Source organism: Mustelus asterias, chromosome 20 (assembly GCF_964213995.1).
Source record: "Mustelus asterias chromosome 20, sMusAst1.hap1.1, whole genome shotgun sequence".
Taxonomy (NCBI): Eukaryota; Metazoa; Chordata; class Chondrichthyes; order Carcharhiniformes; family Triakidae; genus Mustelus; species Mustelus asterias.
The window spans coordinates 64,788,711-64,807,701 of record NC_135820.1 but is presented as its reverse complement, the minus strand read 5'-3'; the positions used below and the strand labels follow the sequence as shown (position 1 = coordinate 64,807,701).

The 18,991-nt window shown below is 45.6% G+C and overlaps 1 protein-coding gene across 4 annotated transcripts in view; it reads left to right on the top strand.

The window, feature by feature from the left end:
* Window positions 1–18,991, top strand: part of slco4a1 (solute carrier organic anion transporter family, member 4A1) — a 192,891-nt gene that overhangs the window by 135,378 nt on the left and 38,522 nt on the right. For all 4 annotated transcript variants that reach the window (XM_078236701.1, XM_078236702.1, XM_078236705.1 and 1 more), the window contains one exon: window positions 16,221–16,311. In XM_078236701.1, coding sequence (XP_078092827.1) covers window positions 16,221–16,311 — 91 coding nt within the window. The remainder of the gene's footprint in view (window positions 1–16,220; window positions 16,312–18,991) is intronic.

Sequence of the window (18,991 nt, the reverse complement as noted above, 5' to 3'; positions counted from 1 at the left end):
CTCACAGTTAACTACCTGTCCAATCTTTGTGTCATCCACAAACTTACTAATCCTACCCCTCACAGAGTCATCAATGTCATTTATACAAATGATGAATAATAGGGGGCCCAACACGGATCCCTGTGGTACGCCACTGGACCATGGCTTCCAGTCACTAAAGCACTTTCTGTCATCACCCTCTGTCTCCTATAACTGAGCCAATTTTGAATCCACTTTATCAAATTACCCTGTATCCCATGTGAATTTACCTTCTTTACAGGTCTCCCATGTGGGACCTTGTCAAAGGCTTTGCATCCATATAAACTACATCAACTGCACTGGCCTCATCTATACACCTGGTCACCTCCTCAAAAAATTCAATCTAATTTGTTAGGTGTGACCTCCCTCTGATGAAGCCACATTGACTATCCCTGATCAAGCTTTGCCTCTCCAAGTGGAGATAGATGCTCTCTTTCAACAGTTTCGCTAATTGTTTCCCTAGCACTGACATGAGACTCACTGGTCTGTAGTTCCCTGGTTTATCTCTACAACCCTTCTCAAATAGCGGAACCATATGAGCTGTTCTCTAGTTGTCTGGCACCTCCCCCGTGGCCAAAGAGGAATTGAAAATTTGGGTCAGAGCCCCTGCAATCTCCTCCCTTGCCTCCCACAGCAGCCTAGGGCACAATTCATCAGGACCTGGAGATTTATCCTTTTAAGGTTGCCAACACCTCCAATACATTGTCCTTCCCTATGTCAATTTGCTCAAGAACCTCACAGTCTCTCTCCCTGAATTCCATACCATCGTCCTCATTCTCTTGGGTGAAGGCGATGTGAAATATTCATTCAACACTCTGCCAATGTCCTCTGGCTCCACCCACAGATTGCCCCTTTGGTCAGTAATGGGCCCTACTCTTTCCCTGATTATCCTTTTCCTATTGATATCCTTAAAGAATATCTTGGGATATTCCAGTACTCGCCCAAGAGCGGCACGGTAGCACAGTGGTTAGCACTCTTGCTTCACAGCTCCAGGGACCTGGGTTCGATTCCCGGCTTGGGTCACTGTCTGTGTGGAGTTTGCACATTCTCCTCGTGTCTGCATGGGTTTACTCCGGGAGCTCCGGTTTCCTCCCACAGTCCAAAGATGTGCGAGTTAGATTGATTGGCCATGCTAAAATTGCCCTTAGTGTCCTGAGATGCGTAGGTTAGAGGGATTAGTGGGTAAATATGTAGGAATATGGGGGTAGGGCCTGGGTGGGATTGTGGTCGGTGCAGACTCGATGGGCCGAATGGCCTCTTTCTGCACTGTAGGGTTTCTATGATTCTATGAAGCCTGGAAAGTCCCGCCTGAGGTCAACAGAACTTTGAGTGGTCCGTGTCCCGCCCACTACAATTTCTGTGGTGGGTGGAACGGGAAAATTCTGCCCAGAGAATCAGAATACAGACATTAGTCAGTGATGCTGACACAACTAAAACAGGAGCATTATTATGGTGGAGATCCATTTGACCAGAGGATAGATAGCCATGGGGATTAGGTATATCGTACTTGCATGCATAGCTCAAAATATTCCATAATCTCTTCAGCAGTGAATTTGAACTGTGTCCCATTCCTTGCGTTACGGAATGAATTCCAGGCCTGAGAGTTTACAACATAATTTTGAACTTCCAGTGTTTGTTATTTGGGCGGCGCAGTGACACAGTGGTTCATTTGTTAACGTTGTTTAATGAACGGACAGGGAAACAGGCTTCGGATCTTGGTCTTTCTGGGAACATACATAGGAAGTCTCACAACACCAGGTTAAAGTCCAACAAAGTTGTGAGACTTCTTCCTGTGCTTACCCCAGTCCAACGCCGGCATCTCCACATCACAACACACATAGGACAGTAAACATTAGGAAAACAACAGGACTGATATATATGGTAGCACAGTGGTTAGCACTGCTGCTTCACAGCTCCAGGGTCCCGGGTTCGATTCCCAGCTCAGGTCACTGTCTGTGTGGAGTTTGCACATTCTCCTCGTGTTTGCGTGGGTTTCCTCCGGGTGCTCCGGTTTCCTCCCACAGTCCAAAGATGTGCGGGTTAAGTTGATTGGCCAGGTTAAAAATTCCCCCTTAGAATCCTGAGATGCGTAGGTTAGAGGGATTAGCAGGTAAGTATGTGGGGGTTGGGCCTGGGTGGGATTGTGGTCGGTGCAGACTCGATGGGCCGAATGGCCTCCTTCTGCACTGCAGGGTTTCTATGATTTCTATGATGATGCTGTTTCACAGCGCCAGGGACCTGGGTTTGATTCCCGGCTTGAGTCACTGTCTGTGTGGAGTCTGCACGTTCTCCCCGTGTCTGCGTGGGTTTCCTCCGGGTGCTTCGTTTTCCTCCCACAGTCGAAAGATGTGCGGGTTAGGTGGATTGGCCATGGTAAATTGCACCTTGGTGTCAGGGGGACTAGCTAGGGTAAATGCATGTGGTTATGGGGATAGGACCTGGGTGGGATTGTGGTAGCTGCAGACTCGATGGGCCGAATGGCCTCCTTCTGCACTGTAGGATTCCATTATTCTATTCTATTCTATCTGAATCGAGCGACTGCTTGTCAAATGCCCCTATGTTCCCTTCCCTTGTATTTACAGGAGATGTTCTGAAATTTGACTTATGCTTTGGTTGCAAGTTCTTGAGAATGGCCATGAATGGTGGAGCAGACTCAGTGGGCTGAATGGCCTCTTCTGCTCCTACGTCTTCTGGTCTTGTTTTTGTTTTTACAAGTGTGAAGAGATCTAACCTTTGAGTGGACAAAAATGCTCTTGGCTTGGATCCTCTTTGGAAAACATTAGTGTTATCTTTGTGGTCTGGCATAATGTTAGAGAAATCACTTTTGCCTGCACAAGCATTGTCCAGCTGCAGCAGCAGGAATCCTGTCCAACCGGCTTCATAATTCTAGTTGACTCCACAATGTGTCAGTTGAAAGCTAACACCATCAACAATCTCTGATAATGATTAACTCGCTAGAATGTAGGAAAATACTTGCTTGCAATATTAATAAGGAGACAAATAGATCAAGAATAATATAAATAGTTTATTTATGGAATTCAGTTTCATTGGCAACTCCTTGAGTAATGAAGTACTCCATGCCTGCGTGCGGTTAGACCCGGGCAATATTCAGGTTTTGGGGGATTAGTGTCATGTAACATTTGTGTCAGGCCTGTAATCCTGTCCATAAAGAGAAAATCTAACCACCTCCTCTTGACATTCAGTGATAAAATTCCAACCATAGTCCCCCACCATCAACGTCCTCGAGTGTCACTGTTGATCAGACGTGTAACTGAACCAGTCTACATAAATGTTATGGCTACAAGAGTAGATCAGAAACTGGGTATTTTGTAATACACCTCCTGACTCCCCAAACGCCTGTCCACCACCTGCGAGGCACAAGTCAGGAAAGTGATTAAATACTTTCCACTTGCATGGGATTCTCTCCAGTTCCTGACTGCAACTCCAACAAAACCCCAAGAAGCTCAGCATCATCCGGGAAAAAGCAGCCCTCTTGCTCGACACTCCTCAATCCCTTTGAATATTCAGACCTTCCACCACAAGCACACGGACTCTGCATTGTGTACTATCGACAAGATGTACTGCAGCAACTCACCAAGTGCATCTACAATAGCATCTCCCAAAACCAGCTCCTTCTACTGCCTAGAAGGACAAGGACAGCATGCAGCACCATTTGCAGTTACCTCCAAATCTTAGACCACCCTGACATGAAAATATGTTACTAAATTGCCAGCTTTGCAGAGAGAAAATCTTGGAACTCATTCCCCAATAGCACAGTGGGAGTTCCTTCTGTGCACAAACTGCATTGGTTCAACCAGGCAGCTTATTACAACCTTCTTGAGGGTAATTCAGAATGAGCAAGAGAAAATAATGAAATGTCACCAAAGCAGAGATATTATACAAGCTTTGTTTTTCCCTTTACCTGAGTAGATGATTGAGAAAAATTGTATCATCCGAAGGCCAGTTATTTTTCCTCCCAGTTTTGTAGACAGCATTGCTGTGGCGTTTTGCATAAGTGAATCAAAAATGGTCTCTTAACTGGAAAGACAAATGCAAAGTATTAACGACACATGAGAATGATCATTACTGCACTGCTCTAAATAAAAAATTGGCTGGGGTATTTAGAGATCCAGGGATGATAGAATCGTAGAATCCCTACAGTGCAAAATGAGGCCACTCAGCCCATCGAGTCTGCACCGACCACAGTCCCACCCAGGCCCTACTCCCGCAGCCCCACATATTTACCCCGCTAATCCCCCTGACACTAGGGTTAATTTAGCATGGTCAATCAACCTAACCTGCACATCTTTGGATAGTTTAAGTTGATCAATGTCATCAAGTACAAAACATAAAGAATGAATCATTGTCTCCTTCCATTCTTTACATTCCCTAGAATACCCCAATCCTGACTGAAAAAAACAATGGGGTGAAAGTTAGATGGTAAAATAGTCACTTCCATGGAAATGCACATTTGTATATGGATGGAAAAAAAAATTGGCAATGGTTGAGGACACGAGGGAAGAGAAAGCTAACCGAGATGCCAAACCTTGAAAGCTTCAGATAGATAGAACCTATACATAAGAAGGTGAAAAGGAAGAAAATAATGGTGATCGGGATCGATATGTTTTACAATCCTTCCACTTTTGAGTTTGAGATAGATAAGAACATAGTAGGAACAACAGTAGGGCATTTGGCCCCTCAAGTCTTCAATAAAATCATGGTTGCTCTGACTGTGGCTTCAAGTCCACTGTCCTGCCTGTCCCTAATCACTGCCACCACCCCCACTCCCCATTACTCTCTCTTATTGGTCAACATTCTATCTGACTCACCGACTATGTTCAATGATTTTGTCTCCACTGCTCTCTGAGGTAGAGGTTAGCAATTACTTTTCTGAGAGAAGGAATTCCACCCTATCTCTGTCGTTTGAACATCAGAAATAGGAGCAGAAGTAGGCCATTTGGCCCCTCCAGTCTGCTCCGCCACTCGATAAGATTATGGCTGATCGGTTTGTGTTTCAAGTTCTACATTCCCATCTACCCCCATAACCTTTGACTCCCCCACCTGACAAGAATCTATCTACATTTGCCTTAAAAATATTCAATGACCCCGCCACCCTCTATAGCAGATTTCCAAAGTCACACAACCCTCAGAGGAAAACATTCTCCTCATCTTAAGCGGAAGACCCCTAACTCAGAAACTTTGGCCCCCCCTAGGTCTTGGTCCCCCCCAGGAGAGGGAACCTCACATGTTTCAATATGATCACCTCACATTCTTCTGAGATCCAATGAGCATAGGCCTGACTTTCCCAGCCTGTTTTTCTAATACAGCCCTCTTTACCTCAGGAATCAACCTTAGTGAACCTTCTCTGAACAGCCTCGAATGCAAGTATATCCTTCCATAAATAAGGCTAATTAAAAAACGCAGGAATTTCATTCACAGCTGGGATTCTCTGGCCTCTCCGTGGTGTTTTTCCCATCGGCATGAGGCGACATGCCGTTGGCTAGTGGTGGGATTTTGTGGTCCCACTGCTGTCAGTGGGATTTCCCATTGCTTCCACTCCACGCCACCAGGAAATACACAGCGGGGGGTGAGCCATCAGTGGGACCAGAAGTTCCCCCGGGCATGAAGAGCCGGTAGATCACACTCTCATCGTTGGACTTGTGTATGGCTAACCTTTTTATAAATAAGGAAACCAGTCCAGTGTTGACAAGTCTTAATTTGACATAAAACTACGTGCAGCTACATCATAGCCCGATTTTTAAGAAAAAGGATCTGAACGATTTAGCTGGCTGAACAACTGTTCTGTTACATTACTGTGAGTTCATGGGCTATATTTTACATGCCACGGTTGGGTGTGTTTGGGTTGAGGGTGGGGAGGGGGCATATGAAATAGGATATGCCCATCTCATCACCTTTCTGCTCATGCCAATAATACGGAGTGGGGGAATGGAGGTTAGCGAGTACTAACTCGCCCACCCTATGGGTGGCACAGTGGGTTAGCACTGCTGCCTCCCAGCACCAGAGACCCAGGTTTGATTCCCAACTGTCTGTGTGGAGTTTGCACGTTTTCCCTGTGTCTGCATGGGTTTCCTCCGGGTGCTCCGGTTTCCTCCCACAGTCGGAAAGACGTGCTGGTTAGGGTGCATTGGCCATGCTAAATTCTCCCTCAGTGTACCTGAACAGGTGCTGGAGTGTGGCAACTAGGGGATTTTCTAGGGGAAAGCCTACTTGTGACTAATAGATAAACTTTTTTTTAACTTCATATTTAAATAGATAATCAAACATTATTTGGGCTTGTTCTGAAGTCAGTTGAGTCTGATAACGTGCTGCCCAAGCCATCAACCTCCCCCGCGTCCGCCATTTCCTTCCTACTCACCTGCAGCCTAAACCCCACCCTTGGCACTCTCTATAGCCTGCCCTAGACCCCGGGTTTACCTGCTGCAAGAACCCATGGGCCTTCATCCTTCTCTCAGCAGTGCCCACTGGTGCCATGTTAATGCTGCCAGGACAGATGGACCTGTCATCCAATCCAGTTTGCCGGCCGCTCCGGAGGGACGGATCCTCCTTCCCAGTGAATGTTTCCTGGCGCAAGTCCCGTTTTGCCTTCATGTAGCTCATTTATGGTGTGGGATGGCGTGGAGTGTGCCGGCTCCACTTCCACTTTGGTTCCTGTGGAGAGGATGGTGGTGATGGTGGGGGGGGGAATGTCCAAGCCGTACACCTCCCCCCACACTACACCCCCCATATTATTCAGCCCCCATGTTTTACAGACTCGAAATATTTCCTTTCCCCAAACCCCCAGCAAAGTTGGAGGTAGGAATATCACCAAATGTGAAGCAGATATGCTTTCAGAAGATCCCCCTTCCCTCGATCATTCCAACATTTCTACAAAATTGAACTGCGTGTATTCTATAATACAAATAATCAAATGATGTTGAGGAAGAAGCAAGTTTGCATGTAATCGATATCAAAATATTTAATCCACCTCGTGCTCCTCTATTTCAAGGCCTGTAATCAAAGTTATGTTCCTCTTCACAGGCTAATGTGTGTCAAATTTTGGTATTGAGTCGAGCAGTTTATCATCTTAATTCAGGAGATAACTGGTTAGATTCTTGGAGAGGGTAAGAGAAGAAATGGACAGATTAATTATTTATTAGTCACAGGTAGGCTTACGTTGTCACTGCAGTAAAGTTACTATGAAAATCCCCTTGTCGCCACACTCCAGCGCCTTTTCAGGTACACTGAGGGAGAATTTTAGCACAGCCAATTCACCTAATCTGCACATCTTTGGACTGTGGGAGGCAACTGGAGCAGCCGTGGGAAACCACGCAGACACAGGGAGACTGTGCAAACTCCACACAGGCAGTGACCCAAGCCGGGAATCGAACCCAGGTCCCTGGCGCTGTGAAGCAGCAGTGCTAACCACTGTGCCACTGTGCCGCCCCCAAATACCTCAGGCAAAATCTGAAACCATTGTTACGATGTGTGATTTTTAAATTTTAGTTCCTTTTGGAATTGAAAGCGTAGCCAAACTAATTTGAGGTAGTCGGACGGGTTGCAGTTTGAAACCATTGACCTGATGATGAAATAGAGGATTCAGGATAAACCACAACTATTCTTTCAGTTCTACTTGAGATCTCAGGCACCAAAGTAAACAGACCAGGAAAACCAAAGTGGTTGTTTTTAGTAAGAACGCCCACCAGGATGTGGCAAGGTTCTGCAGCAAATATATCTATCTCTCACGGCATAGAATCCCATGCGTGAATGGCCACTTAAATCGGCCCTTTGTTCTCGATGATCATACGGATGGGTTCGACAGGATACATTTCCAGACCGTGCAGACTGTGGGGAGGGACCATCAAATTGGTTTGGACCTATTCTCATTTGGTATTGAGCTGCACTCTGTACCTGATTGTGAGCAGTTAACGATTGTTGGAAATTGGAAACTTTTAGTTCCCTCATTATTATGCTTCTCACTGATACTGCCAGCAATATCATTTCTATGCCACAACTGTCAAACCTCCCCTGAGAGTATTCCAGGAACTCTGCTGGAATGAGATCTTTGCACTCAACTTCTCTGCCAACTCCTCTGTTTGAAGAAAACCACTTCTAAAGCTTTGCTCTGCCATGCTACTTCGAAGGGAAGCAAGAAATTAAGCTTTGTTAAACACAACAACGATCACTAAAGACAAATTATATTCTTTATTCACTTAGCATTTCGAATGAAAATATTACACTGTTCAATCACTCCAAAGACCTATTCAGAAGGGCTCACATTAGCATGAAAGAGATTAGGATAATGGCTATTGTTATCTCCGGTTGTCAAGCACCTTCCTAGTTCCAACATTCCGTACCACTGCCGGGTGTTGTCTGGTCAGGTATAAAGTCATAGAGATATACAGCACGGAAACAGGCCCTTTAGCCCAACTCATCCATGCCGACCAGATTTCTTAAACTGAACTAAACTGACAGGGTAGATGCAGGGAGGATATTCCTGATGGTGGGAGAGTCCAGAACAAGGGGTCACAGTCTGAGGATTCAGGGTAGACCATTTAGGATGGAGGTGAGGAGACATTTCTTCACCCAAAGAGTGGTGAGTCTGTGGAATTCATTACCACAGGAAGTAGTCGATACCAAAACATTGAATGTATTCAAGAGGTGGCTGGATATAACACTTGGGGCGAATGGGATCAAAGGTTTTGGGAAAAAAGCAGGATTAGGCTATTGAGTTGGATGATCAGCCATGATCGTAACGAATAGCGGAGCAGGCCCAAAGGGCCAAATGGCCTTCTCCTGCTCCTATGTTTCTCTGTTTCTATATAACTAGTCCCATTTGCCTGCATTTGGCCCATAATCCTTCTAAATTTCCTAGGGGATTTTCGCAGTAACTTCATTGCAATGTTAATGTGAGCCTACTTGTGACACTAATAAATAAACTTAAACTAACCCATGTACCTGTCCAAATGTCTTTTAAAAATGTTGTAATTGTACCCGCCTCTCCCACCTCCTCTGGCAACTCATTCCATATATGCATCACCCTCTGTGTAAAAAAGTTGCCCCTCAGGACCTTTTTAAATCTTTCCCCTCTCATCTTAAACCTATGCCCTCTAGTTTTGGACTCCTCTACCCTGGGGAAAAGACCTTGGCTTATCTATGCCCGTCCTGATTTTATGAACCTCTATAAGGCCACCCCTTCATCCTCCTACGCTCCAGGGAGAAAAGTCCCAGCCTCCTTATAATTCAAAGCTTCCAGTCCTGGTAACATCTTTGTAAATCTTTTTTGCAACCTTTAGTATAGTACACTCAAAGAGAGCAACAAGCCCATTTCTCACTGCAACATTGTCTCATATCACATAGTAGAAATCCACATGCCTTAGGAGTGCCAATTTGCACCAAATTTGCTTTGTGCTATGCCAATACCTACTGGAAACTGGATTGTGGAAACTTAAATTTGTTTCATTGAGGTCCTTTCATTCAGCGGACAAAGGATTCTCATTTTGATGGTCCGAGTGGTGGAAGGATTATGAATAAAGTCACTCCATCTCAGGCTTACTGTTAATAATTTATATAAAAAGAGTTCAAAGAATGGACAATGAACAGAAATGCTGCATAATAGGATCAGATGTTATCTCTACTACGACCAGAGAAAACAACAAAACTGACATGAAATAATATTGTTTGGGAGTCTCATTCTAAAATTGGGGCGGCACGGTAGCACAGTGGTTAGCACTGCTGCTTCACAGCTCCAGGGACCTGGGTTCGATTCCCGGCTTGGGTCACTGTCTGTGTGGAGTTTGCACATTCTCCTCGTGTCTGCGTGGGTTTCCTCCGGGTGCTCTGGTTTCCTCCCACAGTCCAAAAATGTGCGGGTTAGGTTGATTGGCCATGCTAAAATTGCCTCTTAGTGTCCCGGGATGTGTAGAGTAGAGGGATTAGTGGGTAAAATATATAGGGGTAGGGCCTGGGTGGGATTGTGGTCGGTGCAGACTCGATGGGCCGAATGGCCTCTTTCTGTACTGTAGGGCTTCTATGATTTGAATTCTCATACTTTTGGGAACTTTTAACAGAATCCTGCAAAGGACAGTCATGTTATGTTTGGCAGACCTTCTGAAGGCACTTCCATATGAGTTGGGGAGTTGTGCATTTTAATTATACAAATTCCTCTGAAGTGAGCTCCGAGAAGACCGATGCACCTTATACTTTTCCTTAGCAGGACTGTTTGGATTCAGAATGCGAGTCATCAGCCACTGCTTAAGAGTGATCTCGCACCTTCCATCCTCATAGACCCGTCTGTCTATTCAGTAAGGATTGGGGTAGAATAGATGAGTCATGACGGAATCCCAGGTAATCAATCAATGAATTGCTTACGGTATGTCTGACATCACATATTACCTGCATGTTTTTAGAGCAGTATCTTTAACAATTACTGAAAGAGATTTCCTGTTTGAAAGATATACTTTGTTACATTTGTTTGCTGTAAATTTCAGCTCTAACCCCACAAAAATCATCATTGATGTAATGCTGTATTCTCCTGCTGTTCTTCAATTACTTGGAGAGTAAGTAACAGTCTGCTCAGTCAGCACAATGATTTGACTAGCACATCATCTCCAGATAGCAGACAAGCTCCTATGCCAGAGAGGTCTCTACCTAGTAACTGAAAATAATTTACTGTAAGAAACTGATAAGTAAGACCTTAAAAGTATGGACAATATTGTATTAAATAATTGATCCTAAGTCCCTCCAATATGTTGCAGAACCTACATTTCACTGGCCTCAATCTTCCCGCATGGTGCATTTAAATTCCACACATTTTGGGTTAATGTACAGCCAGCATTTGAGAGTGGCACGGTGGTTAGCACTGCTGTCTCACAGCGCCAGGGACCCGAGTTCAATTCCGGCCTCGGGTGACTGCCTATGTAGAGTTTGCATGTTCTCTCCGTGTCTGCGTGGGTTTCTTCCGGATGCTCTGGTTTCCTCCCATGGTCCAAAGATGTACAGGTTAGGTGGACTGGCCGTGCTAAATTGCCCCTTTATATCCCAAGATTTGTAGCTTAGAAGGATCAGTGGAGTAAATGGATGGGGTTACATGGATAGAGTGGGGGTGGGCCTAAGTAAAATGCTCTGTCAGAAAATCAGTGCAGACTCAATGGGCCTCTTCTGCACTATAGGGGTTCTATAACATTTTCGTAACTGCTGAGTTTGGAGTGGGAATTGAGTACGACTCCAGAGCAAAGTGGAGTGGAACTTAATTCTCTGAAGAGCCTCATTCCTGATGCGCTATCAATAAGGCGAAAGACTACCTGTGTGCCAATACAAGTGTAGGCTTTTATTCACAACAGAATCAGGAGCACATCCCAACAAATAACCGACCTGGACTGAACAAGGGGGAGGAGACAGCCACCTTTATACTAGGTGCCGAGGGGAGGAACCAAACCGGGAGGAGATGTGTCCAGGTATGACAAACACACAACGGTGGTACATATAGGACAAAGGCACAACTGAGGTCCACCACATTCACCCTTTCCTTTAAAAAACAACACGGGGGTGAAGCGGAAACAATATTACAAGTCCAGACGAACCGGTGGCTTGATCCGCCGTCGCGATCGTCGTAGTGCAGGTCGCAGAGTCGTCCGAGCAGGGAGCGATGTCGGCCCAGGCTCCATGCAGTGAGCGTCGAGAGAAGGCGCCAAGTGGTGTGAAGCGGACCGATCCGTCGTCCCGTCCAGTCGTCGGGTACTGCGGGGCGATGGCTCCGGCGACTCAAGCGAGCTGTACATAGGGGCGAGAGGAGTGAGCTGTGGCCCTGGTGGCATATGGAGAACAGTGGGAACCGGAGCTGGGGGATGGGGGGGCCGCAACAGGCTCTGGGCGCACTACATTGGAGACAGGGACTGAAGGAGAGAGAGGCGTAGCTGTCTCCGAGTGGACAACACCGGGAACAGTGGGGCGGAAGGGCATGGTGGCCTCAGGGGCACCCGCGGGTGCCAAGTCACGGACAGAAACCGTGTCCTCCCGCCCATCAGGGTACGCTACATAAGCGTACTGAGGGTTAGCGTGGAGCAATTGGACCTCCTCGACCAAGGGATCTGCCTTATGGGTCCGGACATGCTTCCGAAGCAGAACGGACCCCGGGGACATCAGCCAATCTGGGAGCGAAGTACCCGAAGAGGACTTCCTGGGAAACGAGAACATCCGCTCTTGAGGGGTCGTATTGGTCGCTGTACACAAGAGTGACCTAATTGAATGTAATGCGTCCAGGAGGACGTCTTGCCAACGGCTGACTGGAAGGCCCCTAGACCATAGCGCTAATAGAACAGCCTTCCAGATGGTTGCGTTCTCCCGCTCTACTTGACCATTACCCCTGGGGTTATAGCTAGTGGTGCAGCTGGAGGCAACGCCTTTGGTGAGCAGGTACTGCCTCAGCTCGTCACTCATGAAAGAGGACCCACGGTGGCTATGAACATAGGCTGGGAAGCCGAACAGGGTGAAGAGCATGTTCAGGGTCCGAATCACTGTAGCCGTGGTCATGTCCGGGCAGGGGAAGGCAAAAGGGAAACGTGGGTATTCATCAATTAGAGGAGGGGAGGGGACCTTTAAAATCAATGCTAAGGCGCTCAAACGCGCGAGTGGCCTTTACCAGGTGTGCCCTACCTGGCCAGTAGAACTGCGGTTTGCACTCAGCGCAGACCCTGCATTGCCTGGTAATCATCCGGACTTCCTCGAGGGAGTAGGGCAGGTTACGGGCTTTGACAAAGTGGAAAAATCTGAGGTCCACCACAATTTCGTAGTGTTCTAGGCTCAGGTTGCGTACTGATGCCAGATTCTGATTCTGCTTACACTACAGCTGTGGAAAGACGTCAAACTCTGTCACAACAAAGCTATACTTGCAGTTTCAATGTACCTTTAAGAGATTACTAACTCCAGAGAAATCAGCAAACGTGAGATTCACAATCCATCTGTTTCTTTTCTGGCCACAATCATCACTGCCTTTCTGACTTCTGGATTTGACTATTTCCAACATATTCCTGGCCAGCCTCCCACTTTATGTCCTTCACTAAAGAAGTAGCAGCTGGACGTTTTGAAAATCACAACACAACCAAGCAGATTCAATATGATTTTATGGAAAGGAAATCTTGCGGATGTAACCCACAAGGTGGATAAAGGGAGCCAGTATTTCGATCTCTAAAAGGCATTTGATTCTGCAAGATAAAAGCTCCTGGTGTTAGGTATATTAGCATGGATGGGAATCTCTTTATCTAAGGAGGGATATAGTTGCATTATAAGACCATAAGTCATAGGAGCAGAATTAGGCTATTTGGCCCATCGAGTCTGCTCCGCCATTCAATCATGGCTGATATTTTTCTCATCCCCATTCTCCTGCCTTTTCTGCATTACCCCTGATCCCCTTATTAATCAAGAACCTATCCATCTCTGTCTTAAAGACACTCAATGACCTGGCCTCCACAGCCTTCTGCAGCAAAGAGTTCCACAGATTCACTACTCTCTGACTGAAGAAATTCCTCCTCATCTCCGTAGGCAGTTCAGTGAAGATTTATTCGATTGATTCCTGGGACGATATGAGGATATGGGCGGCTTGGTGGCACAGTGGTTAGCACTGCTGCCTCACAGCACTAGGGACCTGGTTCAATTCCGGCCTCGGGTCACTGTCTGTGTGGAGTTTGCACGTTCTGCCCGTGTCTGCGTGGGTTTCCTCCGGGTGCTCCGGTTTCCTTCCACACTCCAGATATGTGGGTTGGATTGATTGGCCATGCTAAATTGACCCTAATATCAGGGGGATTCGCAGGATAAATATGTGGGGTTACAGTGATAGGGCCTGGGTGGGATTGTGGTTGGTGCAGACCTGATGGGCCAAATGGCCTCCTTCTGCACAGTAGGGATTCTATGATTCCATGAAATGTTATGCCGATTTGGCCAATACTCATTGGAATTTATAAGAATGAGAGGTGATATAATTGAAGCACATAACAATTTGAGGAACCTTGACAAGGTAGATGCTGAGAAGATGTTTCCTCTCACGGGGGATCTAGAATTTGGGGCACAATTTCATCGTAAGTGGTGACTAAGACAAAGGCAAGGGGGATTTTTTTTTTCCTGAGGTTCTTGAATCTTTAAGGCTGTATCATTGAATATATTCAAGGCTGAGATGGACAGATTCTTGAACTATAGGGGAGTCGAGGATTATGGGAAACATGCTGGAAAGTGCAGTTGAGGCCAAGATCAGATTAAAAGTTAAATTTTATTTATTAGTCAGAAATAAGGCTTACTGCAATGAAGTTACTGTGAAATCCCCCTCGGCGCCACACTTCGGCGCCTGTTTGGGTCAATGCACCTAACCAACACATCTTGTGGGAGGAAACCGGAGCACCCAGAGGAAACCCACGTAAACACAGGGAGAATGTGCAAACTCCACACAGACAATGGCCAAGCCAGGAATCGAACTCGGGTCCCTGGCGCTGTGAGGCAGCAGTGCTAACCTAACCACTGTACCACCGTGCCACCCTCTTGAATGAAAGAGCAGCTCAAGAGTCATATGACTTACTCCTCTTCCCGCTGCTTATGTTTTCATAAATTTAAGGTCATTCAAAAATTTGCTTCCCATGTCCTTAATCAGCGCAAGTTCCATTCAACCAACACTCCTGTGCTTGCTGTCCATTGTTGGCTCCTGGTCAAGCAAGGTCTTGAATTTCCATTTTTTAATTCATGTTTTCGAACCCTGCCAGAGTCCTCGGCCCTCTCTATCTCGATAACCTCCTGCAGTCGCACAATCCTCTGAGGTACTTTATGCTCATCTAATTCTGAGCATTCCCAATTTTAATGGGTTCATCGTTAGTGCCTGTGCCTTCAGCTGCCAAAGCCTAAAGCTCTGGAATGAACTCAATTAATCTGTCCGCCTCTCTTTCTTCCTTTAGGATGCTCCTTAAAACTTACCTCTTGGACCAAATCTTTGGTCATTTGCCCTAATGTCCTGTAGGTAGCTCAGTGTCAAATTTTGCTTTATACCACTCCTGTGGAGTGCCTTGGGATGTTTAATTACATTGAGGACGTTATATAAATGCAAGCTCTTGTTGTTGTTGGGATGTGTATTTCTGTAGAATAAACAACTGGAAATCCCACTCGTGTAATTTTGAAGTTGGTCGCACGATGGCGCAGTGGTTGGCACTGCTGCCTCACAGCTCCAAAGACCTGGGTTCAATTCCCGACTTGGATCATTATCTGTGTGGAGTCTGCACATTCTCCCCGTGTTTGCGTGGGTTCCCTCTGGGTGCTCCGGTTTCCTCCTACAATTGAAAGATGTGCAGGTTAAATTGACTGGACATGCTAAATTAACCCTTAGTGTCCCGGGATGTGATAGGTTAGAGGGATTAGCAGGGTAACGAATGATAGGGCCTGGGTGGGCTTGTTGTCGGTGCAGACTCGATGGGTCGAATGGCCTCCTTCTGCACTGTAGGGATTCTATGATTCTATGAATTGAGAAGCGACCTTGGCATTGAATAGTTAAGCCAAAAGAAATATCTGTTAGTCCACCCAAAATGATGATTTGATTTCCAGGTATCCAAATTGTAACCCATGAGATCCAAGTGACCCAGGCTCTGTCAGGCGACACTTCAAAACCAAGGCAATGAAATGCCTTGTCTATTGTCTGTTGACTTAGCTGTTTGGATTTTATCAGCAAGGAGGTTTGGAATGAACTGCTCTCAGCATTGTTTAATTGAGCAACTTTAGACATATTCAATTAAAGGGGATAGAGATTTTTTTATTTCCCGTGACCCCCAAAGGTGGAGTGAACCCGTTACCCGGGAAAACCAAAATCTTGGGCAAGGCAAACAATCTTGGATCGTATCCTGCCTAATTCTAACAGAGGAAATGTGGTGTGAATGCAAATTGTGTAAAAATATTCGGAAAATAGTATTGTGCCATCAAAAGTAGCATTTGGGGTCAATGTGGTATTTATATTTGTTGTAATTGTTGATAGGAGTGAAGGAGAAAAATATGGAGATTGAAGTTGTGTTTGTTTAAGAGAAGGAATCCCTTTGGGAAGCTTTCTTAGGCAATGGCTTGAGGTGGAAACAGACATGGAAAATAAATGAGAGGCTTTCAATTGAGTAACGCAGCGTACATCTACAAGAACTGAGTAATGTACAGTTTACGAAATAAACACTTTTTTTGCTTTTTATTTCAAGGTATTTTCTACACGGCAGCCATTATTGGACCAGCAGCTGGTTACTTACTTGGAGGCTTTTTCCTGAAAGTCTACACTGAGATCAACGCAAAGTGAGTTGCAGTTTCTGTTTTAGATTTTTGCCAATATTACTGCGTGTAAGATGTTGCTTATAACCCAGAACCTCTTTGAGAATTTGTCTTTGCACGTGCATTGATTTTGTTTCGAATCCCGAGGGATGACCCCATTCAAATAGTTGGAGCCTCACAAAGCGTATATTAAGCTGATCTTTCTCTTCGCCCTACCTATGCAACACTATATCCTGCACCCTATCCTTTCCTTCTCCCCGATGTACTCTGTGAACGGTATGCTTTGTCTGTATAGCGCGCAAGTATAATACTTTTCACTGTATCTCAATATGTGACATTAATAAATCAAATCATATCAAAAGACATCATTTTGATCAACATGCTATTGAAAAACACCCTCAGCAATGTTATTTGGCAAGTGATTATTCTGGGAGAATGGGAGAACTCTCCAGAGAATGTTTTTTTCCCTGTTGCTTTTCTTTTCATTAATTTTCCCCTGTGTCTCTACTCCTTCAGGCTTTGGCTCCAAGCGTGGTTCAGTTTCCGAGATACTCCCCGGAGACCATTCTGCTTGTTGAGTCTAGATAACTTGAGGCTATTCTTTCACTCCTCAGTCAGATCCTGAATCTAATACTCACCTCGTGTCTAGACATGTACACTTACCGCAGCCGCTACCAGATGACTGATCTGATCCAGAAACTGAGATGTCGGATGGCCGCTGACCCGAAAGAAGCAAAAGCTATTCACTGCCATATGGAATGTTTCAATTGGATTCCCTGCCAAAAAATTTGCAGTTTTTTTTCCCTGAAGTCAATTTTATTTTCCTTGAAATGAGAAAAACAAAGTCCTTTTTCACGATTGCCCCTGTTAGCATATGGGACTCTGAGGGTAAATGTGGCACGATTAAATGCTGGATAAATCTCCTGCAATCTGACTGAGTTCCAATCCAGAATGTGGAGATGCCGGTGTTGGACTGGGGTGGGCACAGTCAGAAGTCTCACAACACCAGGTTAAAGTCCAACAGGTTTATTTGGTAGCACAAGCTTTCAGAGTGTTGCTCCTTCTTCAGGTGAGTGAAGAAGGAGTGACACTCCGAAAGCTTGTGCTACCAAATAAACCTGTTGGACTTTAACCTGGTGTTGTGAGACTTCTTACTGTTCCAATCCAGACCCAGTGGTTTATCAGTGTTAATTTTCTGGTTTTCTGCCTCAACTATCCAAAGGTTTTGAACAGGTTTGAGCTGTGGACCTGCCTCCACTCCAGGGGCAGGATTATTTGCACAACCCATCGTGTGTCTTGCAGAGGCAACCCGCCATTGGCCAGTGGCGGGATCTTCTGGTCCCGCCATTGTCAATGGGGTTTTCTGTTGAATGTACTCCTTGCCGCTGGGAAACCCACCGCGGGGGTGCACTGTCAGCGGGATCTTCCGGTGAACGGCTGAAAAGCTCCAGCTCATATATTTTGCAGGTAGCAGAGTGGAGGGAAACAGTCAAGAATGTTTCGGCATGTAACCCGACCATTCGCATGGGCTACAGCAGTGAGAATTTGAGAGCGATAAAGAAGGCGAGGTGATGGCTTAGTAGTATTATTGCTAGGCTATTAATCCAGAAACTCAGCTGATATTCTGGGACCCGGGTTCAAATCCCACAACGGCAGATGGAATTTAAATACAGTAAAAAATATCTAGAATTAAGAATCTACTGATGACCATGCAACCATTGTCAATCGTCAGGAAACCCCATCTGGTTCACTGATGTCCTTCAGGGAAGGAAGTCTGCCTTCCTTACCTGGTCTGGCCTACATTTGACTCCAGAGCCCCAGCAATGTGGTTGACTCTAAACTGCCATCAGGCAACTAGGGGTGGGTAATAAATGCTGGCCAGTCAGCAACGTCCACATCCCACAAATGAATAAATTAATAGGTTTTGTCCCGTCTTAATATCCATTCCACAGCGACTTAATTGATATTAGGGCAGGGCTGTGGTATTGGGGCTATTGATAGATTCCTCTCGAAAATACTTCCATATAAAAACATGTGTGTGATAACCCCCAACTCTTGCATGGGGAATCCCTGATTGACCTTCCCGTAGGACTCGTGGGATACTTGTGATTGGTAATTACCTTACCAGATGGGGCTCGTATACGGAGCCCTGAGTGGGTCCATTATTGTATTGTCATGGTTGGGACCTGTTTGCGTTCACCACAGGCTTGTGGTTTTGCTTTACTTTATTTTGTGTAATAAAGTACCGTTCCTTTACAGCTGACGCCTGCAGTTATTATAATGTGAATTAGATCTCATTATAGATTATGGAGAGACAACACTTGCAATAATTTAAGAAATATTTAGGTTCGACAATGGCCAGCTTTCAGGATCTTGTAGTATGACTGAATTACATTCAAGCAATTAGTCTTTCTTATGTGAAGGAAAGGCAATCGCCTCGTGGTATTATAGCTGGGCTATTAATCCAGAAACTCAACTAATGTTCTAGGGACCTGGGTTCGAATCTCGGCATGGCAGGTCGTAGAATTTGAATTCAATTAAAAATATCCGGAATTAAGAATCTACTGATGACCGTGAAACCATTGTCGATTGTCGGGAAAACCCATCAGGTTCACGAATGCCCTTTAGGCAAGGAAATTTGCCGTCCTTACCCAGCCTGGCCTACATGTGACTCCAGAGCCACAGCAATGTAGTTGACTCTCAA